Below are 22,687 nucleotides of genomic sequence, written 5' to 3' on the forward strand. Positions count from 1 at the left end.
GTCCTGCTGGCTGCAAGGCCAGGTCTGGAGGAGAGGGGTGGTGACCACATCCATTCCCAAGATGCTCTCAGGTCTGAGCTGGTAGCCCCAGGGAAACAGTGCACACCCTCACACGCTCTTCTAACCAGGGTGATGGCATCTGAAGATGAGGGAGCTCTGGCCATGACTGTCATCCTTGCTCAATTCCCATTTCCCAGAATGGAATGGAACACGTCCCGCTCTTGCCTTGGGGAGGCCCATGGAGGTAGGGAGAGGTGTGGGAATGCTGGGCCTGCTGTGAGGGAGGGTGGGAGGGGCCCTCTGAACTCCATGTTCTTGGGTTAGGACTCTAGGGAGGTCCCAGAACTAAGCTCCTAATTTTGCTTTATCCAGGCCACACGGCCCCATCCCTCCCACTGACATCCCAGCCCCCTCCTATAGGACTGGTTGAAGAACTGGCTGAGTATTGCCTGTGTTACAGTCTCCCTACAGAGGATGACCCCTTGCCCACCAAGTGCTTCCGATTGAGTTGTTTCACAGGGACTCTACTTACAGGGTCCAGAGCATCCTACGTCCCTCAGGATGTTGTGTTGAGGGAGCCAGCATGCCAGTTTACTAAGCCATTCCTGTTACTAGCCCAGAGAGGGCTAGTGATGTGCCTGAGTCACTCAGCAGGTGATGGCAGAGTCAAGATGGGACTTAATGGAACTTAACTCTCCTGCTTTAGGCCAGCATTTCTTTCTCTACAACCGATGTCCTCCTGTGACTTCCAGTCCTGTCCTCAGAAAGCCCTTTCTCTGAGCTCACTTCGAACCAGCCATGTCCTGCTCTTTTTCAAGTGGAGTCAGTGGATGGAGACAGGTGGTGACCATGGTGTCAGTATCTTCTCATACCCCATCCAATCTTGGCTCCTCCCCTTAGCATTTTAAATCTTATTACTGACAATCCAGGACAGTCACCTGCTGTCACCAGCCCTTCCATGGCAGCACTTGGCTACTCAGTTACAGCTATTTCTCCAAGACTCCCTGGGTTCTCCTAACAACAGAGTGGGGGTGGGGTGGGGTGGGAGTTGGGTTCTTGGTGATGGACCCCATTTTACAGGTGAAGAGACAGGGTCAGAGAGGTTATGTGACTTGCCCAGGGACAAGGTAGGAAGAAGCAGAGCGGTACTCAGGCCAGGCCCCTCTACTGAAGAGTGTGAGCCTGAGGGGACCATGGCTAGCCTGAAGCAGTCCTAGGGTTTGTTAAATGTGTGTTCTCTGTGTGTGTGTGTGTGTGTGTGTGTGTGGGAGGAGAGAGGGTGAGAAGTAGTTCAAGTACAAAGAAGAAAAACATATTTGTTCAATCGAGGCACATCAATTCCACCACACTGATTGAGAACCTGTGTGCTTTTCAGCTCAGGGACTGAGCAAACTTTACCTGGGAAGGAAAGGATGGAAGGAGATTAGAGAGAAGTGCATCCTACAGCAAGGACCCCTGCTCTCCACACACAGCCCAGGCACTTACTGGCATCTTACGCATTGTTCCCAGCGAGCTAGGTGCCTATGGGTGGCATTTCCCTAGCCTAGATTCTGTCTCTTTGGGCTCTAAGAGTAACGCAATTACATTTCCTTTTTTGTAAAAAAGCCGAATGAGGAATGAGCAGGCCTGCACACAGCTCCCTGTCATCTGTAAGTGGCAGGACATTTGCAGGGTGTGAATCCTGAAATGTCTGGATTTATACTCAGCAGAGGACAGGGGGGTCCCAATCAGAACTGCTGGCTGAAGAGGCTTTGGGTCTCTTCACTGGGCCAGGGTGGAGGCCAGGCTGCCAGGGCCTAGTTGACACTGTTGGGTGTTGGACTGGAGAGGCCAGGGCCTCCTCCGCACCCTTCTTCCATTCCCCGAGGAGGGCAGGAGTGCAGCCCCTTCTCCTCCTGTTAGAGCTCAACCTCCCTTTGCCTCCCTGAGGGATGGGGAGAGGGAGGCCCGGCCCCCCAACTTGCTTTCCCAGTAGACAGGGCTGTCGTGAGGGAGTGGATGAGGTAGGTTGCCAGAACATCTTCCCAGCTCTTGTATGTCTCTGCAGCAACGCAGCCCTGCGCTCTGATCTCAGCCAGGTCTGGGGGGGCCTTCCAGGGGCCCCAGGCGCCAGGCCTGTGTCTTAGAAGCAGTGGACAGCCAGAGGGTCCAGCCTGTTACCTCCGGAAGCTCTTCTCGCCTGGCGGCCGGGAGCTGGGGCGGGAGCCAGGGAGCAGCCCATCTGTCTCCTGGCTGTCCTTCTCTTCCTCTTGAAGAGACTCATCCCCCAGGAAGTCCCCATCATCCCAGGAGCCCACCGTGCCATCTGTGGCCTGATACCGGACCTCCACACGCAGGCTGGTCTGGAGGGAGAGAGGGGCCGTGAGCAGCAGAGGCAGCAGTAACAGTTCTAGTCCTGGGTCCTTGCTGCTTTGTGACATTTACAAAGCATCTTCACCTCAATTCAATGGAGGAAGGCTAGGTGGGAATCCCCCTCCTCACTCCATTTTACAGGTGGGAAAACTGAGGCTGAGAAAGTGTGACACACACAGATCCAGCCAGCCTAATGGATCTGACCCCAGATCCAGCTGCACGTGGTTCCACCAAGGTTGGGGGCTACCCAGACAGCTGAACCTGGGCTAAGGGTGGACCCTCGAGTCCACTGTGTACATAATCAAGAGTATCATTCAACGTCTCCAAGTCACCTCCTTATCTTCAGAGCCAGGACTACACAGACATGAGGGGGTCTGCCTGGTACATTGGGATGAAATGAGCTAAGTGTGTTCTCTAGGAGAGGACCCGAGGCCCTGGGCTCCCTACAAAGGCATGAAGCCAGAACTTCCTTCTACCCCCACCCCCACCCTCACTCCACCCAACACCCATCCATCTATCCCACGCAGGAAGCCATTTTGAGGTTGCTCTGGGTTTTTCCTCTAAAGAAAGTTGAGCTCTAAATCCTGGCCCAGGCTTAACAATTGAGAACCCTGACTGAGTTCTTGCTCTGTGTCCTTGGGCCACTTACCTCCATTCAGCTCCAACCCCCTCCGCCCCACCATACACACAGTCCCTTCCTCAACCCACATGGTGAAGGGAGGCCCCCCACATCAAGGTTTGGGGTGACTTGCTCCCGTGTCCTGACAGGCAGCCTTCCTTCAGCTTAGACCCCCTAAAGCCCAGGCTTGGATTTTCCAAGGGAAGGGAAAGAGCACTGATGTCACACTGAGCCACTTTCATGTAAACTCACTTGACCTTCGGCCTACCCTACTTGCCTGAAGGTGCACAGGAAGTGCTGGAGTTGGGATTTGAGCCCAGGCTGTCTGACTCCCAAGTCCCATGTCCTTTCTCCTGACCCCTCTGTGAGAATATGGTGGCCTGTATTTGGAAACCCTGTGTCTCAGCGCTGCCTCTGCTGTTGACTAACTCTCTGACCTTGGACAAACCCATTCCCCAACCAGGACTTTAGCATTCCCACTCATAAAATGGGTAGCAGAGGTAGATGGCATGTGAGCTAGATATCTGTAAGTCCTTTCCCCATCAAAAATCCTAATTGTAATTGTACAAACACAGGCATGGTTGTGTTGTCTATTGGTGCCTGCCTACTTTCTGGCTCTTTCTTATCTCAACTTCCACAGTATATTCTCTTTGTTGGGCAACCAACAAGCCCTCCATTCCCACTGGGGCCAAGGCTTGTTCTGTATCCGTCCGCCCTTGCTGTGATGACTGAGGCCTCAGCCCTTACTTCAGGAAGCCCTCTTGCCATGCTCAGAAGACTCCAGTGTTCCCCTTGTTCTAAAAGGGAATGCTGCCAGGATGCTGTGGGAACTTCTGCCCCACTCTGAGCACTCCTCAGAAAGGGCTCCTTCCACGCTGGCTCCTGAGACTGCAGTTCTGATTCCCCAGATTGTGTCCACCTATCACTACATAGGCCCATATGTTGTGAGGGGCCATGGTACTTAACCATGAGTAAACTGAGGCCAGGAGACAATAGCTATTATTTTATACATTCACTGTGTGTTAGTCATTCTAAGCAGTTTCTTTGTGTTCTCGTGTAACCTCACAAACATCCTGAGAGGTAGATACCAGACTTTTGCTCACTTTGCAGATGGTACATAGCTAGCTTGTCTAAGTCACACAGTTAGGAGTGGCCTAACCAAGAGTCATACCCAAGGGCCAGGCTCCTAACCGCCATGACAACTCCCCATGAGAGGCCAGGAAGGAACTTGGGGGTTCTGAGGAGGTAAGCCTGGGGGCTGGGTGTTCAGGGCGTTCCTGCCTTCTTTTGTTGGGATGCACATTGAATGCCAGGCTGGGCATCACTAGTGCATTGTGTGCCCATGCTGGGGTGTGACAAATGGAGAAGAAAACAAGCTCCCCGCTTTCTCAGTGGGTCTAGCCTAAGAGTGGCGCCACACTGATGTACAGAGTGGAGGCATGCCCCAGAGGGACCTGCAGGGCTCAGTCTGGCCTTCAGATGATGAGAGATGCCTTCTTAGCAATTCCCAATCTGGGTCTAAATGTGAGAACTTGTCAGAGAAGGGATGGGGCCACCCATTCCTGGCACTGTCACTATGGGAAGGACTGGATGTGCACTTGAAAAGCAGATCCTGCCATTGTTCTGGGGCTGCAGCCTGGTCCTCAGACAGGGTGGCTCCAGCAGAGTCTCCCTGAGTCTCCTTCTCCTGTTTCCCCCTCAGCACCCATGGAGAGATCCTCAGACTACCCTTCACTGGGGGACAAGGAGTGAAGCAGACCTCCTGTGACCCCATGACAGGAAAGTCCAGGGACTCTCTGGGCACACCCACCTTGATGATAGCATTGTTGTCATCGATGAGTGTGTCGGTCACCTCCACGTGGTTCTCCTCCACCACCTTCTGCAGCACCATGCGGAAGGTCCCAATCAGCCTGTGAGGGGCAGAGGGGGCAGGGCAGCATCACAGAAGAGGCCGTGCTGAGGACCAAGGCTGACATCCGAAGGACTGGGATGGCTGGGAGGAGGCAGATGGACTTGCACAGTCCCTAGGCTTCTAGACTCTTCTCAGAGAAGTGACCTTGAAGACTCTGGTCCCTCCTGGTCTCTCCTTAGCTAGGGAAATGCCACAGGGGATGTGCAGAGTGGAGGCCATCCCAGCCCCCAGCCACTTCTCTTGAATCTCAGTTTTGCCTTTAAAAAGAAACTTTTTTATTAGTGTCAATCAATTGTACCAAGGGGGTTTTGTTGTGGTATTTACAACTTACATATAATATACTTTGATCAAATTCACCCCAATTTATATTCAATTTTGTCTTTAAGAGTGGGTGGGCTCCTAGCTTCTGTACCTTGGAGACACCCAAACAATAGAGAATGGGCACAAAAGAACACATGGGCCTTGTTGCAGCCGCACATCACCTCTTTTGGTTCTAAATGAGAGGTTTCACACTTCAACATGAACAGAACACCTGGAGTGCTTGTTGAAACACAATGATAGAGACCCCTAATCCCCCCCATGGTTGTGCTGGTAACTGCTTAACAACTGGTAGGGAAGGGGGAAGTAGAGCTGATTAGCAGATTTTGCTAATCTTCACGGTGCAAATACTCCCACCACAGGAAATAGCAAGTTTCTGATGTGCAGTTCCTGGGCACAGAGACCACCCAGTTCAGTGCACACCACTGGCTGAACCTCCAGGGGCTGATTTGGCAGGTGGGATGGGGCTTGGGAATGTGTATTGGTGACAAGTGTCCAGGTGATGTGACGACTGCTTGGGACATGTTTTGGGAATATTCGCTTACTCTCGGCCATTGTTGTCATTCCACCAGGACCTGTCAAACACCTGCTGAGTGCTGGGACTAGTGCGCATTTGTCCCTGTCCTTCCATGCCCAGCAACAGCCAAGAAAGGTCCCCAGATCAGCAGAGGTGCTGCAATGTGACGAGAGACCCCGAGGGGGCAGGAGGGAGCTGTTCCTTGCAAGTGCTCAGAGAAGCCTCAGGTGTCTTCCTAACTTCACTTGCCTGATTCTAGGGAGGGGCCTAAGGGATTCTCCAGCACAACTCCCTGAAACCACCTCCCTACCAGGCTTTCAAGTCTCAGCTAGATATGCTCCTAGCAGTGAAAATGACAGGGACATCACTACTGCACACGGCCCCCACTGCTAAGTATACTTGCCACTGTTTTCAACATGCAGTGAGCTGAGGCTGGCCTCAGGCAAATACCCCACAATCTCTGTGTGTATACAGACTCTGGGCCATCCCAGAAGGGAGGCAGTGTAGACAGTGAAAGAGCTGGGCTCTGGAGTCAGTCAGGCGTGATTTCACCCAGCAGGGCCTAAGGGGGTTTCCACACTATCTGTGTGGTTTTGGCTAGTTCTCCAACTTCATTGAGATTTGCTTGTTTCCTTCTCCCAAAGGAGCAATGCCACATGCTTCCTTGGATGGTGGTGCAGAGACAGCCATGCTCAAGTGTCACCATCAACCCATCCTCCCTCCCTATTGTTGTGCTCTGGCATGCCTCTGGAGGGCTGGTCTCCTTTGCTGACTGGGGTCTGGCTCCAGATCGAGACTCCTGCTCCATACCCGCCTCCCCGCCAGCTCTGCACAGCCTCACAGAGCCAGGGCTTGTCTATGACTTGGAAGTTGTGGCTGGGACCCTAGGAGCTTGTACTCTAAAAGGAATGAACTTGCCACACCCTCAGGGCCTGGCCTAGGCTTTTGACTCCTAACAGCCCTCTCTCCCTCAAATAAAGTAAAAAATATCTTTCTAAATGGACAATTGATGTTACCTCAGTCTTACATTAAGTATAAAGAAAATAATTTTTTTTTTTTACCAAACTTTGCTCTTTTTGCAGGTGATTAACCTACCATCTAAGCAAAAAATAAGGTTCTTGCTGTGAAAATGCAGCTTCTAAACAAAGGCCCTCATGTTGTTTCCAGCTCCTGCTCTTCCTCTGTGGACAGTCCCCTGGAAGGGGAACTAGGGCAGGAAAGACAGTCCAGGGCAGAAGGGGGCAGGTAAGGCCCCTGGCTCTGGCCCTTGTGGCAACCCCAGAGTGACCTTGCCCACCCCAGTGCCCTCTGTGCAGTGTGGCGGCAAACCCAGCAAGGTCTTCCTGCTCTGGGTGGGCCAGCTTGGAGATACTCTGCAGGAGGGTGGCAGCAGAGGTGACTGAAGAGCGGTAGACACATAGACTTCTTGGACAGCTGGATCACTATTGAAATGGAGGTATGAGGACATTTGTTTTTCAATAAAGCTGAAGATCTGGCTCTGCCCTGAACCTGTTGTGTGATCCTGGATAAGGACCCCCCCTCTGGTCCTCAGTTTCCCCAGGCTGTTAGGTGAAGGAGCCAAGAGCTAACCCCTCCACTTCTGACAACTTCTCTTAGAGAAGAGGACACTCCTCATGAAGGAACCAGGCAGGCTAGGCAGAGCTAGGATTCTCAGGTAATTAGGCAACAGGGAGGACAACTCAGGTATGCAGATGGGCCCATTGACTGACCACAATAGAGCGGCAACTGGTCACCAGAATCCTGTCAATAATTCATCCCATCCCCCTGGGAGCCAGTGTCAAGTGACCTGGGCTCGATCAGACCTCTACTGCGCTCCAGTCTTCTGAATTATTCAGGGGTTCTGGCATCCTTGGCAACCAGGAGGCTAGTGGTTCAGCCAGGCCATTGCCCTTCAAGGTCTGGACAGGCAGAGTGGGATGCACAAGACGCTCCAGCATCTCGTCCTCACTGAAACTCAAGGTTCCCGGAAGGAAGTCCTCATTCCAGGTGCCTGAGCAGACCTGAGCACCTCCTGGTCCAGACTAGGATTGCTTCTTTCCTTTCTATTAGGTCTTCTGGCAGCCCCACTGGGTGGGACTGAGTAGGCCTTTTCTCTGGATTTGGGAAATAGAACCCTGACTCCTGGATGGAGAGCCCTGAGCCCCACCTGACTCTAAGCCCCTGACCCCCAAACCAACCCAAGTCAGGATGAGCCCGTGTCTCCACAAGGGAGCCTCTCTTCATCCCAGCGCACAGCCAACAGTGTCCTGGAGGACACTCTTTCACCAGGTCTGGGCCCTCATGTGGGTTTTTTTTGCCTTCTCTTAGGAGGGGACAGGGAGGGAAAAAGAAGGAGAAAGTGAGGGTAGGAACCACACCTACTCCTATCCTTCCTCTTCATGGTGTTTAAGAACACCTGAACTTTTAGGATTGGTGGTAGACAATCTCCCGAACAATTTCCCAAATACCCTGATTTGTTATGGCAAGAGTGTGGATTTGTTCAGGGGTTCTAGTGTTTCTGTGGTTGGTCTAGCAGCTTCCACTGTAAATGTTTAACAACCTCTTCCAGATTCTCAGTTTCCACCGTCACTAGTCAAATGCTCTGGTTGCTAGGAGTTACAGAGCATGAAGAAGAAGAAGAGGTGGAAGACATGCGTCCTAGCCCTGGATCTTCTGTCTACTCACATGACCTCAGTATACCCTCTGGGTCTTAGTTTCCCCTCCTCGCAGTGAGGGTTGCCCTGGAGGCTCTGACATCTATAGACCCGCCCCTTCTGGCATTCTTGGGCATCTTTCCTGGCTTCTGATTCTGCCTTTCCTCCAATCTACTTGGTCTGCAATGGACCCTTCTCTTGTTCCTGTTTCTCTTTTCCTCATTAAGTCACCAAGATATCTAACCCAGGGAAGAAGACCATGTTACATTTTGGAGATCCCTGGCAGGGTATCTCTCACCAATCTTTCTTGTGAGTCCCAGAGATAGCTGCCTGAATAATGTGACCACCTGAGAGCCAAAGAAGAGATCTCTGTGCCCTAAACATCTTCCCTGTGGCATGCCAGCAGGCCTGAAATTCCCTGCTGGAAGTAGTCCACCCTCAGCTCATCCTCTCCTAGTGATGCAAAGCTTACTCTCTCCAGAGAGAGGATGTTGGTTAGAGAGCTCTGGCTGTCTTCCAGCTGTCTGCTTTTAGAAATGCAGCCTGGTCCTTATGCTGCCTCTAGGCACATGCTTTTCTCTCTTCTTTCCAAGGCAAGAAACTATCTTGGGGGCAGGGACTGTGCCTTAGTCTTTCATTTTAGTGTCACTAGTGACTATCATGGTATTTGCCTGGGACAGAATGGTTACTCAATAGATGTTTGGTGAATAACTAGAAGGGTGGATGAAAGGATGTATGAATAGATGGATGGAGGGATGGATAAGATGCGTAGATGGATGTTGAATGGATAGATGGGTGAATGGTTGAGTATGTCTGCTATGACTTTCTCCTTCAGACATGCATCCATTTGTCATAGGCAAGGCTTAGAGTCTCTTCTTCCTAGGCAACCATAAATGGTGCCTACTGGAGTTCTCTGCAACCAGTATGAGAAGACACACTATAGGCACCTAGTAACCATTTGTTGAATGAAGGAATTTGTCTCATTTCATTCTCACAATGGTCTTTTAAGGCAAACACTTCCTTTTCACACATGAGTATGTTGAACTCGGAAGAGTTATGTAGCCTGTCTAGGGTCACACAGTAGGCGACTGACCTGGGGGTCTGAGATCAGTCTTGCTTCCAAAATAGCTGCCATTCCAAACTGCCTCACAGCTGCTGTGAGACAAGTTCACCTTCAAGGCCACAGATGGTCTGTAAGAGGATGTGATCAGCCAATCTGCCTTTGACTTCTCTGCTGGGTTACTGTCCCCTGGCATGGTGTAAGGGGGAGCTTAAAGAAAGGGACAGGAAGTTTTGACGGGGGTGGGGACAGAGAGGTGGACAGGAGGGTGAGGTGCCCTAGGCTGACAATGGTTGGGGGAGCAGGGTACTCTGAAGACACCATGAGGGAGCAGAATGGGGAGAAAATATCAGCCCAAGACCTCTTTGATCTTAGAAGATTGATCAAGTGCAGCCCAAAGAGAGGATAGACCAATGAGCAGGACAGTCCCCAACCATGCCCCACACTTACTTGTTGCTGAAGACTTTACTGTAGTTGAAAATCTGAATCTCAAGCATCTCATTTCTGTCGATGCTGCTGGCCACTGGCCACCGGAACGTCTGGGGAGAGAGGCACAGCTGTGGCCTTGGGTGGAAATAGCAGGTAAGTCATGTGGAGGAATGAGAAGGGGCCTTAAATGGGCTTAGGACCCAGGGACAAAGTATCCACTCCTGGAATCTCACTCAATTCTGACGGTCACTTTGGAATCAAACATGGCGCTCAGAGAGGTTTGGTGGGCTGCCCAAAGTTATCTGGACCTAAGCAGAACCTAACCAGATCTAACAAGGATTCTGACTCCCAACAGAGTGCTCCTTCCACTGCCTCCCAGCTTCTGGAAATACTGAGAATGTGTGGTGCAGCCCAGTGCAAGCAGGCTCCATGGCAACAGCAGATTGTGGGTTGTGAGCCTGGTTTTGGTGTGTGCTCTTCGGGGTCATGAGCTTCCAGCTCTCTCCTATCACAGTCATTCTGACCACTCCAGGCTCTGTCCTAATCACCCCTCAACGTGCAGTGTTAACATTGGGGGCAGATTTTAGCTGTTTAGTGTTATGACCTATTCCCTGTTCCCAGCTCACTGTTTCTAGATTCACACCCTTGGGGTGTCCCCTAAATCAATAAAAATGATGAATAGGAACTTGAGCAGGATTTTCCTCAATGCCCTGTAATTGGCACCCAGAGCCCAACGTAGAGGTTAAAAGATGAGTGGCTCATTCTCTAAGGAGGGCTAATTATAGACACAGCCAGGTGCTTCCCTGGGGCTTCCTCAGAGGCCCCAGGGCCTTCACCCAGACCTCCTCCTTCCTAGGACAACAAGGAAGACTAGGGAAGGAAAGGTAGGAAGAACTGTGCCCTGAGTGCCGTGTTTCCATGGTACTCCCTGGAGAAATAGTTCAAAGAGATTAGGCACCTTCAAGAGAGACAGCCTAGCGTGCAAGTTTCCAAGGGCACCTGCCTGCCAGTGGACAGGCTGGCCTGTCCCCTGGGTCTCTAAGCAGACCTTCTGTCATTGTGGGGAGGGAGCCTGGCATGCCTCTGGTCGATGTGGCAAATATGTGGTTTACTATCTATGGGCCAAATGGGGTCCATTTGGTCCAATGATACCTTCAAGGGTTGTCTGCCAGGAGAGACTGTGGGGCTGAACCCCCAGTGCCAGGGGCTGGGGTGAGGTGGAGCCAGGGCTCCTAGGTTGGGATCCATATCACGATCCTAGGCCAGATAGGTCCCCACAGACCCCACCACAGTGTCTGTGAGGAAGCCAGCACTCATGGGCCTGCCATACTAACAGAACGCGTGCAGGTTGTCGATTGTCAGAGAAATCATCATAGCACAAGGAAAGACCCAGAATAGGACCATGTTACCACTCCCTGCTGGAGTGGGAGGAGGATAGGAGAGTCTGGGCAGGGGTCCCCCCACTCCATGTCTGGAGCCCCAAGCATGAGAGAAGGGGAGAAGTCCAGGCTAAAGCCTACACCCTTCTGGGCTGGACTTTGTGTAACCACAATGACCCTTGGGGTTCCAGGACTGCACAGCACAGTTGAGAGAAGGTATCAGGGGATTTTGAAGAGCAGATAAAAAGTCATGACTTTTTTGGGGGGGAGGGGTGTTGACATAAGATCTTGCTATGCAGCCCAAGCTGGCCTTGTACTCTCATCCTTCTCCCTAAGCCTCCCAAGTGCTGGGATTACAGGTGTGGACTACCACAACCAGCCTGACTTTTTATTTTTAAGGGTTCTTTTTATACCCTGTGCAGTTCAGACTGCTTGATAGGCCATAGTAAATAATAGTAGTGATAGCAATAACAGTTGCCTTTTATAGAGAGCTTTTCATTATGCAGGGGTCTGAAGTCTTTAAGTGCATTAATTCATTTGGTCTTTACAATAGCCCAGGAGGCTGGTAAAGTCTGTTTCCGGGACAGAGGAGCTAAGCCTGCAAAAAGTGTGCCATGCAGGGCTCTGCTGGTGGCCAAGTGGGTTTTGGAGGTGGGGGTGTATGGCGGAGGGAAAGGCCAGCCTGTAAAGTTGCCATTTCCTCCACTGGGCTTCCTTCTCCCAGATTGGGTACTCCAAGGGGTGGGGCTCACAGGGCCAGCCTGGCAGGTCACTGCATGGTGTGACCTCCCTTCCTGTCAGTTCCCTTCAGGACTGGTCAGATCCCAGGGGGCCCCTGCAGTGGGCGTGGGAGGGAGGAAGATGCAGTGGAGGGGCTGTGGGGGTGGATGGTGAGAGAGTCTGAGTGAGAACCCCTGAGAGCGAGGTGGCTCATTAAGCAGCTTTGGCTCCTGCTGTCTGATGCCTCTGGCAGCTCAGCACAGCAGAGCGAGCAGTTGTTTTCTTAATGAAGTTGCTTGGATGAGGCTGCAGGGAAATAAAGCAGCTCTGAGGCCCAACTCATTAGCCACGAGTGAGGGAGCGTGCCGGGGGCCCGCAGACTGGGGGTCCTGGAATGAAGGAGACAGGGTACTTGATCCATGGGGCTGTGGATGTGCCCTGCCTTGGAAGGAGAGAAGGTTGAGGAGAAAGAGGAGGTGACCGTGGAAATGGTACCTCAGGGAGGGGGCATTGAACAATGCAGTGACTAAATTAGGTGGACACAAGGGTGACAGCAATGTCATTTCAAGGAAAAGTGATGGCCTGAGCCAAGGGGACCACAGAGAGGAACTGCAGGGCCTCTGCTTGCCCAGTGCTGGGGTACAGTTCAATGATTCACAGGGCACAAGCTCCAAGTGACAGCCAAGTGAGAGTGGGGGGGCAGGGTGACATTCCAGGGGAAGTGTATCCAGACATTGGCTCTAGGAACCTTTCCTGAAACTTCCGAGCAGGAGGGAATGTTTCCAAAAAGGAGCCCCACCAGGAGGGACACGAGGACATAAATGCTGAGCGCACAGCCCCAAACACCCAAGGCCCTATCAGAGGTTTTCAGCACGAGAGACAAAGTCCTCAGGGAGACACAGAAGCTTGTCCTAGCTCTGACTCCCGCCTTTTACCTATTTTTCCTTTCCTCACTTTTCTACCTCCTGTTTTCACCTACCCTGTACTTTCCCTTCATTTCTCTATTTTCCTTCCCTCCTGTTTTATTCCTCTGCCTTTTCTCCGCACCATGTCCTTCTATTGTGTGTCAATGTCTCTGTCTTTGCTCTGTCTGTCTCTGCCGGTGTCTCTGATTCTTTCTCTCATTGGTTCTCACTTCTGGCCACGCACTAACAGACATTTTCAGAAGCTTTCCAAAGCTCCCAGGCCTAGCCTTGGGACTGACTGAGCCAGGATCTCTGGGTGGGGTTTAGGCACAGTCTGATACTCACTCTGCCTAACTAACCATGGCATGCCCTCACCAGACGCCAAGCAGACACCATGCTCTTGGTTTTCCCAGTCTTCACAACTGTGAGCTACATGAACCTCTATTCTTTATAAATTATCCAGTCTCCATTTTTGTTGTTGTTATTGTTGTAGTAAAAGAAAACCGACTGTGACACAATGCCTGCCTCACAGGACTGTTGAGAGAACTGAATGAAATTGCACCGGTGACAGGATTTTGTAAGGAACATAGTGCACAAAAAATGGGAGCCATTATTTATTTGGTCTCATTTTTTCCCATGGGAGCTCTGTACATGTCTGTAGCAGACACCTATCCTGGCCCTTCCCCTTCCCCTGCCTCTGCTTCTCCCTCCCTCACTTTCTGACCCCTCTTCTGCCTGTCTATTGATTCTCATGTTTCTAAAAAAGAGCAAAAAGCTTCTTATCCTGATTTCGTGTTTCATTCTCTCTCTTTTTTTAAACCATAACTTCCTTTTCACCAGCTGGGGTGATGGACACACACCTGTGCTGAGAACACAAGAAGACGCGATGGGGGGTGGAATTTGAAGGTTCCGAGGCTCTGGGGGCCCATAGTTAGCACTCTTCTCTCCCCAACAATACTAAGTCCTGAGCATCCGACTGAAGGAGAAGGGCTTCTGAAGGGAGGTTATACCTGTGTGGGACTTCCCAGAGCACTGCTCACTAGTATGGAGGCTTCAGCAACATGGCAAAGAAGCACTTATGTTGCAATTGGGAAGTGGGGGACGGCCGCCCAGGGCATGCAGCTGGTTGGTGGCAGAGGCAGGATTCGAACTCCAGTCTCCAGAGCTTAGCCTAGGGTTGACTTCACTCCACTGGGCTCTCCCCTGAGCCAGGGAGACTCACCAAGTCGGAATCTCAGCAGGGACCTAAACTCTGGCTACTCCAAACTGTTAGCAACAAAAGCCACATTTACTTACCGAGTGCTGACCGTGTGTGAGGCTAGGCACTGGCTTTGCACTGCACATATATTATAAAACTTAATCCCCATTTACATATAAGGAAATGGAGGTTCAGAGAGGATTTGCTCAAAGTAAGAAGCAACTTCCTTAATTAAGAGCCAGACTTGCCCATGTTCAAATCCTGGTTTTGTGACTTAGCAGCTATGGGACCATGAGCAAGTTACTTCCCTTCCCAGTGTCCTCATTATAAAAGGGTGGTGGCAATGTCACCTAAGCTTGGGTCCTGGCACTGAGCAAACCGAAGAAGTTGTGACTATGCTGTTATCTGGGGTGTCTGTGACCTCTGTGGTGGTGCTTCCTTTCTGTGGGGAGTGAGCCTCAGCATTCCCCCACTTCTTTTTGCCTTGTCACATCTCTCTTCTCATCACAAGATGGAGTCTGTTCCCCAATCCTTGAGTCTAGGCTGGCCCTATGGTTGGCTTTCCCCGGTAGAATGCAGCAAGTGTGACGTCATGTGGCACCTAGACCCAGAAGTCCAGGCCACACTGCTAGGGAGAGGCCATGTGGAAAGAGAGGCCTTGGAGGGTGTGAGACCATGAGTTGGAGACCCAAGTTACCCCAGACGACAGCTCGCACCAAGTGAGCTCCAGCTGGATGCAGGTGACACAGTGTGGAGCAGAATTGCCCAGCTGAACACCCCACCACACACTCATAAGCAATACTAAAGTGCTGATGCATCAGTCGCTGGGCTTAGGGGTGTTTTTTATATAACACAAGTGAGGGTGAGTGATGGCATTGGTATCACTTCTTGGGGTAACTGTGAGACTGGCCAAGCACTCACAGGGAGCTGGCACCCAGAAAGTGCTCTGTCAATGGAGAGGTTTATTACAATGATGGTTATTGGGTTTCTGACTGTTCCAGGAGCCCGGGCAAAGCCTAGCATCTTGGTGATGGACACATGAGGGCTGCAGAAGGCTTCTGGGGACATAGGACACTTCTCTATCTGGGCAGCACCAGTGTGATTCTCTTCCTGTGGCCACAGGGCCAGAAGACACCACTGAGGATGGGTGGTGTCTTCTGCTTTGGAAGTGCCCTGAAAACCAGTGACCAGGAGACTGGGCCAAGAAATTCAGCACAACACCTAAGATCCCAGTGCACCTCAGCTCCCTGCATGCTTGGTCCTCTGAGAACTTGGGTGACATCTGAACCAAACATTGCTGCTCAGGATGTCGCTAAACAGCAAACTCCACTCAGGGACACTCAGTTGTCGAGCACCTTCTGCATACTCGGTCCTGTGCATGCACTGAGTGGGGGGCGGGGATGCAGGGTGTTTCTCAGTCCTGGGGAGGCTCCCGGATAGTTCAGGAGACAGACACTGCCCTGAAATAGTGGCCTGTGCTAGAACTGTTGACAGGAGTGGGAGGGGCATTCTGAGTATGAGGGGAAGGAAGAAAAAGAATCTCTGTCAGGAGGAGTCTCTTGAGCCCCGGGGGTGTCCAGTGGCGTCCCCGTTCAGCTCCAGGCTCAGCCTGACCTTGCTGCTGCTGCCCAGGGAGCAGTGTTCCACATCCCATCAGCCCAGGCATCTGGGACTCCACAGGACAGGTTTCCCTGATGCGTGTTGGACAATGACCTGGATTGAGCCCAGCTTGACCACGGACCAGCCATGGAACTATCTTCAGGCAGCAAGAAAGCATCCTTAAGAAATAGCCTTTTAAACTTTTGGGGGAAAATTGAGAGGTGCTACAAAGACACCCAGTCAATGAAGGTAGTCTTGGGAATTGAAAGACCTGGGTTCAAATTCATGTTTGTTCCACTGGAGGTCTTGACCAGCTCATTTCACCTCTCTAGACTGGTTTCTGTAACTGTATGTATTTTATTTCTTTTGGTGGGTCTGGAGTTTGAACTTAGGGTTTCATGTTTGCAAAGTAGTCACTCTACTGCTTAGCCACACCTCCAGTTTGGTTTCTGTCACTGTAAAGGAGGTTAAACTAATCTAAGGTCCCTTTAAGTGATCGTGCCTGTGCCTTGCCTAATTCTGTCTTGCCAGGCCAGACCTGGGCACAGGCCGGCGGCGATGCCACTCCAGTGGATGGCTATTCTCCTGCATATACTTTCACTTGGCAATACTCTCCCAGCCCCATGCTAAGCGCCAGGCCAATGATGAAAAGATAAGCACATTCCTGTCCCATGGAGCTCATAGCCCATGACTTCCAGGTACCTAAAAAAGTAGGCAGGTGGGGCCAGGCCCCCTGTTCAGCCACCCCTAGGGTGAAGATGTCTCTCTCCCTGGGGGTCAGAAGGTCCATGATCCATCTTTGTTTGCACTGTATCTATCTGTCCACTAGGCCAAGCACCTTAAGGATAGGACTGAGACTTTGCAAGAACTCTAGCCTCTGGAAGCAGATAGATTTGGGTTCAAATCCTGGAGTGACTCCTTTTGACCACAGGTGACGTCTACCCAGTGAGTTTCACAGAGTAGATTACTGGTGCACAGCTCTCATTCTAAGTGCTCAGTAAGTGACAATGGTTCTTAGGCTTAAGTACTATTGTTATTCTGGCCTCTTCTGCAGGGTGTGGTCCACACAAGGAGCCAAACAAAGTTGGCTTGAGGGGGACTCAGTGTGGCCATCCTGCCCCTCCAGGCCACAAAGGGTAGCCCTCTTTCTCTCTCTGCCCTACACTGGCTTCTTCAGAGTTGTAGGCTAAATGGAGCTTCTCAGGTTGCAGCCTCTGGGAAAGGGGACACCTCTGGGGCTCTGTTTCCATCCACTGTGGTTGTAGGAGCATTGTCTTTCTTCCCGGTCACCTTCTGTCCACTCAAGTTGCTCAGCCCACAGCAGCCTCTCACTCTTGTCTGAGCTGAGCCGGGCCCCCTCCCTTGCTTGGAATCCCTCACCTCAGTAGGGCTGAAGGGACATTTACTTTCTTGCCTCTTGCTTCATTTTCTTAGCTTTGTGACCATCTATGGACAGTTAAAGCAAGGAGGGCCTCCCCTTCTTACAGAAGGGAGTTCGAGGCCTGGAGAGGCTGCCACAGCAAGGGCGGGAGCTAGGTCTCTGGACTCCCAGGTGTGCAGATGTTGCATCTCTAAACTGGTTCCTGAAGGTCCCAGGTAAAGTGAGGGGAGAGAAGGGACACTGGGGAGCCTGGAGGCTTCTGGAGGATTTGCAAAGGTATTTTTTTCCCCTAGGATTGTTCTGGAACCCTGACAGTCTGGCTCTTCAGGGATAATCAGGACAGTGTAGGACTTGTTCACTGGGGTATGGGTGACAATCCAGGCTCTCTTTGGGGACAGAAGGGTTGCCCTCTGCTTGTGGATTGTGAACTGCTGACCACTGGTGGCCAGGCTGCAGGTGCTTCTCAGAGAGAGACACAGAGACAGGGGGCATGCAACCAGCCCAGCCAGGGCCTTGAAGCTGGAGGGCAGGCTTTAAAATCCAACCTCAGTGTGAACTTAGAATCCTGACATGGCCACTTCTGCTCTGTCACTTTGTGAAGGACACATACTGTCTTGACCTGGGTGCTATTGTCTATGGATTACTGTGTAGACTGACTGGTTGGCAGAAGCCTGGCACAGGGAGCAGCACTGTGCTATTTCAGGAGAGCATTAGTACATCTTCCCATGGGGGATCACCAAGCAGGAAGGGTGAGGAGCCTGAGCTCTGTCTTTTAGCATCGTTGCCCCTAAGCGACTAGTGGGTCACCATGTGACAACCAGGAACTTCCTTGTCCCCCAGTGAGCAGGTAGCATGCTCCCCAGTGGTCAATCGCCTTCCCATTTTGTGGATCCTTCTTGGATCCCGTCAGAGCATCACAGATCTCTGGCTTCTGCTTCCTCCTGATGGTCTCTGCACACAGCCCCAGAGGCTACCCTCGAGGGTAGCTCTAGCGTGGCACCCTGCAGATGGTCAGAATGTGACCCCATGCAGAGACTGAGGGCAGCAGAGACAGTCGGTACCTAACTCACATTAGGGTAGCTCTGGGAGGAGGAAGGACACGGTAATTAACTTTGAATGTCATGTATATCTGTGGCTCAGGTGTCCTGGGTGCAGTGCATGGAAAGGGGTGGCAGTGCCCTTGGAAAGGGGCATCAAGTTACTCACTGGCTGGGGCCTGGACTGACATGTCTCCTGGGAGTCTCAGAAGGAAGAAGTTGGATGCTATGCTATGCCTGGTTGATTGAATGGGACAGAGGTCCAGGGAGGCACCTGTGAGGAACTGTGAGGGTCCCTGACTGACATGAAACAGGGTGGAGAAGGGAGCAGGCAGGCTGTGCAGCCGGGCCAGCCTGAGGCCTCACAGCAATACATGGAAATGTTTCCTGTATCCCAGGCACCCCTTATTTTGCTCATTATCTTCCAAAGAAACTTCCTACCTATCAGCAGTACCATTTGACAGATGTGGTGACTGAGGCTAAAGAAAAGCTACAAGCTGCAAGCCAGGGGAAGAGCAGGCAAGAACAGAACCCCCCCACCCCTTAGCACTGGTGAGGAATCCAGCTGTTCAGGGAGCAGCAGGGATGTACCCAGTGGGAGGCAGAGGCAGCTGTGTGTCTGGTAAGGCTGGGGGAGGGCACAGGCTAGGGGCTGTGATGGTTCCTGGCTGCTCCTGAGACCAAGGGAGAAGGTTGGGACCTTGCTTCTCTGCCTCCAGCTCTGGGCCTGAAGACCCAGCTACACCATATGACTTGGGCCCAGGGTGAGAGAAGACAGCTACCTCTGAGTGGTTCCTTAGCCAGGTGGCTCAGATCTGCCTCAAATCTGCCATGAGGTCCTTCCCAACCCTAAACGGAGTTAGACAGAAGTCAAGCCCAGGAAGAAGAATAACCTGTTCTGGGGAGGGGGAGGGTCACATGGAGCTTCTGGTTTGTGCCAAGATGGTTACAAGAACTGATGGTTTTTGCCCCAAAGTCAAAGAGAAACTACAGCAATGGGAGGAAAATATGAATTCTAGGAAGTAACGAACAAGCAGATGAAAGAAGGTAAAACAGTAAAACTGAGGAGACTCCAGGCTGTTCTGGGCTCCTGTATCTGTGGGAGGATGGAGGCTGCCTTCATGGACCAGAGATGAGGGCAAGGGCAGGGCATGGAAGGACTGGACCCAAGGAAATCTTTGCAAGTTTCCCTTGGGCATTGCAGCTGCCCCCTGATAAAATTGTGACAACTGTCCTGCTAGGGTGAGGACTGGTGAAAAAAATAGGTGTCGATAGGCCACTAGCTTACATCCTGTCACTCAGAAACACCAGAGCAGTTTGTTAAAGATCCAGACTGTCAACTGTGCTTCCCTCAGAGGTTCAGGGAACTACTGGCTTGGAGAGGTCCACATGTTTCTGTGGTGACTGGGACTCCCACCTGGTGCTCATGTCCACCCTCCAGGTCAACCCAAGGACTCACACACACTGGCCTTTGGCATCTTCCCCAGACACATCATCAGACCGTGGCTGACCCTGGAACTTACACAGAGAAAAGCAAAGAGACACTTAGAGAGTGTGTCTCCTACAGCAGAGAGACTGCACGCTGAGAGGAGTTACCAGCCACAGCAGGATTAGCAGAATAAATGGACCGTCCAGAAACGTATTAGCAATATGAACCGTTAAGAAGTACAAATGAGAAAATTAAAAGATGGACGAGAAGAACTTCCTCAGAAGGCAGCAAGAAAGCACTAAGAGGCAGCGGTCTCAGAGATGTGGCAGCTGGGAGTAGAATTACTGATATCTGATAATCCAAGTTGCAGAGGGGAGGATAATTAAAATGATTCGAATGAATATTTGAAGATAGAATTTTCTACAATAATTGAAAGGTGAACTACCATAGATTGGAAAGGGCTCACAAAAGAATGCAGAATAAGTCACAGGAAAAGCTCACAACTAGATCCATTAGAATAAAATTTAAGAATATCAAAGACAAATTATATTATATATGAAAAATATGTATTTTCCTGGAGAGAAAAGAAAGACTGCCCATAATGAGTTTCAGACTTTTTAATAGCAACACAAACAGATACTTTTGAAATTGTAAAGAATTGTAAAGAGCTGTAGAAGGTTTGCTACAAAAAGAACCAAATTCAAAATGCTTTTGGAGGAAATATTCAAATAAGAAGAAAAACAAATACAAGGGATGAGAAGTTCGAGAGGTCTGAGAGGTGAAGGCGGCCAGAGAGCATGACAAAGACCATCCATCCTCTTAAAAAAGCGAAAGAAGACCAGGACAAATCAAAGAAAAAGAGCCTGCCCATCCATAAGAACCTAGAATTAACACTCAAATCCAGACAATATCAGAATGAGGAGGATGAGGTTGGGAAGCCAGAGGCATGTAGAACTCCTAAGTTCTGTGACTTATCGACATTTAGAAAGGGGAACTCCCTTGAAAACAAAAATAAATTGTACAACTTTTCAACTGACTGGAGAAAACCTGATCTAGCTAGGGTAAGCTGGAAAGGAGGAAAATAAGCAAACAAAAAGTATAGCAAATAAGAAACATAAAATAAGAGGTTGACAGAAAAACTCCTTATGGTAACAGCAACTGTAATAGAAATGAGGAAACGCATCAACTAAAAGGCAAAAACACTACATGGGGTAAGAAAGTGAGGTTAATAATACGTGTCCTAATAGGATACACATAAATTAAAATATAGAAATATTGAAAATAAAGGAAGATTGAAAAGGCTATACCAGACAAGTAAACCAAAGAAAGTTGAGATTAATAGTCACACTATCTGATAAAATAGAAATTAATCCATCAAACATCCATTAAATATCATAAGGGTCAGAAGGGATATTATGTACCAGTAACCAGAAAATTAGACAGAAAGCATAGCTATTATGAACAGAGACAACCAACAATACAGTTACAAAATATATCAAGCCACAATTCACAGAAACTCAGGGAGAATTATAGTCACGGATTTATTACAACTACGTCTGAAGCTGATGGACCAAGTAGAGAAAATTAAGCAGAAAAATGAGTTGAATAATATAGTTAAATAAGCTGAGGCATAATTAATATTGAGCTATTTATGGAACTCTACACTGAACACATTCCTTTTAATCAGAGTGAGCATTTATGACCACAAATTAGGTCCTAACAGAAATCACAACAAATTTCAACCAGTCAAAATCACACAGACTAGTTCTTTGACCACAATGCAATAAAACTAGAAGTGAAGAAAATGAGAGCTTAAAAAAGTTGTATTTGTCTGTAAACTAAGTAACATTTCTGTGTAACTCTTGGACTTATAAAAGTCATTAAGGAATATAAGAAATGTTTAAAACTGAGCAATTGAAACATCACATATAAATTCTGTAAGGCACAGTTAAAGCTACATGTAGAGTAAAATGTATAGCTTTAAACACATTTATTAAGAAACAAGACAGGTTAAAAATAACAGGCTTCACACTCAATTCAAGAATTTGGGAGGGGAGCCACAGAGCATAATAATTAAGAAAAAGGTAGAAATAAATGAAGCAGAGACACTACTACCACCAAAGGAGATCAATGAAGACAAAAGCTATTTTTTTAAAAGATTAATAAGCTAGATCTTTAGCAAGATTACCAAGAAAATCAGAGAGAATACAAATAAGTAAAATAAGGAATAAAAGGTGGCAAATAACTAATAGCCAAAAGAATGATTTAAAAATAATTTCAAAATGTTATGATCATATATGTGCTAGTAAAATTTAAAACCTAAATGAAACGTAAAAATGCCTTGAAAAATCCCAAATGAGTGCAAGAAGACCAAGAGATTGGAAAGGAGTCAAGGGCTTCTCTCTCAAAAAAAGTTCAGATGTTTTTACTTTTGAGTCTTCCTACCTTATGTATGTAGTTCCAGAAAATTCTAGACCAGAAAATGTCCTGAACATTTTCTGCAAAAGTCCTAAGCAAAAATATTTGTCAGCTGAATCTGACATTGCATTAGAAACTAGTATATCATGAAGTATACTGAAGGAGTGAAATTGTGATTTTTCAAGTCGACACAGAAAAGGCTTTGGTAAGGTTCAACAATGGTTTGTGATGAAAATGGTGAGTGAACCAGTAAGACAAGGCTAGAGAGTAAAATTCCACCATAGCAATTGTATTTGATGATCAAACTTTACATGCATTTATTATTTCCTTTATGATCACAGAAAGGAAGCCCATCACCACTACTATTTAACATAACTAGAGGTCATGGCCAATCCTGGATGGAAAGACAAAGAAGTGAGGGGGGTAAAGAATGGAAAGGAAGAGACAAGACACTTCTTTTTGTAGATAACTTGATAATATATACAAGAAAAACAGAATCAATAAACTAGTAAGACAAGTAAGAGTTCAGCAAGATTGACTAAAAACGAGGAATTTACAAAAGAATTGAAAGTGCCTCACTAAGCCAGTAACGATTAGCTTAAAATGCAATAAAAGATACCATTCACAATATCATTAAAACCATAAAGTATCTAGGAAATAAGAATGCATAAGACATCTACATAGAAAACTTTTAAAACTCTAGGAAAGCCTTCTAGATCTTTGAAAGATGAATTAATATTATAACAACCTGACAGCATCC

General features: G+C 49.3%; 1 protein-coding gene across 8 annotated transcripts in view; it reads right to left on the reverse strand.

Annotated features, from left to right (window-relative positions):
* The window catches only part of Otof (otoferlin), an 89,424-nt gene that overhangs the window by 46,523 nt on the left and 20,214 nt on the right, over positions 1 to 22,687 (reverse strand). For all 8 annotated transcript variants that reach the window (XM_074049336.1, XM_074049335.1, XM_074049332.1 and 5 more), the window contains 3 exons: positions 9,883 to 9,971; positions 4,782 to 4,881; positions 2,161 to 2,342 (listed from right to left, as the gene is read on the reverse strand). In XM_074049336.1, coding sequence (XP_073905437.1) covers positions 2,161 to 2,342; positions 4,782 to 4,881; positions 9,883 to 9,971 — 371 coding nt within the window. The remainder of the gene's footprint in view (positions 1 to 2,160; positions 2,343 to 4,781; positions 4,882 to 9,882; positions 9,972 to 22,687) is intronic.

Source organism: Castor canadensis, chromosome 12, assembly GCF_047511655.1.
Source record: "Castor canadensis chromosome 12, mCasCan1.hap1v2, whole genome shotgun sequence".
Classification (NCBI taxonomy): domain Eukaryota; kingdom Metazoa; phylum Chordata; class Mammalia; order Rodentia; family Castoridae; genus Castor; species Castor canadensis.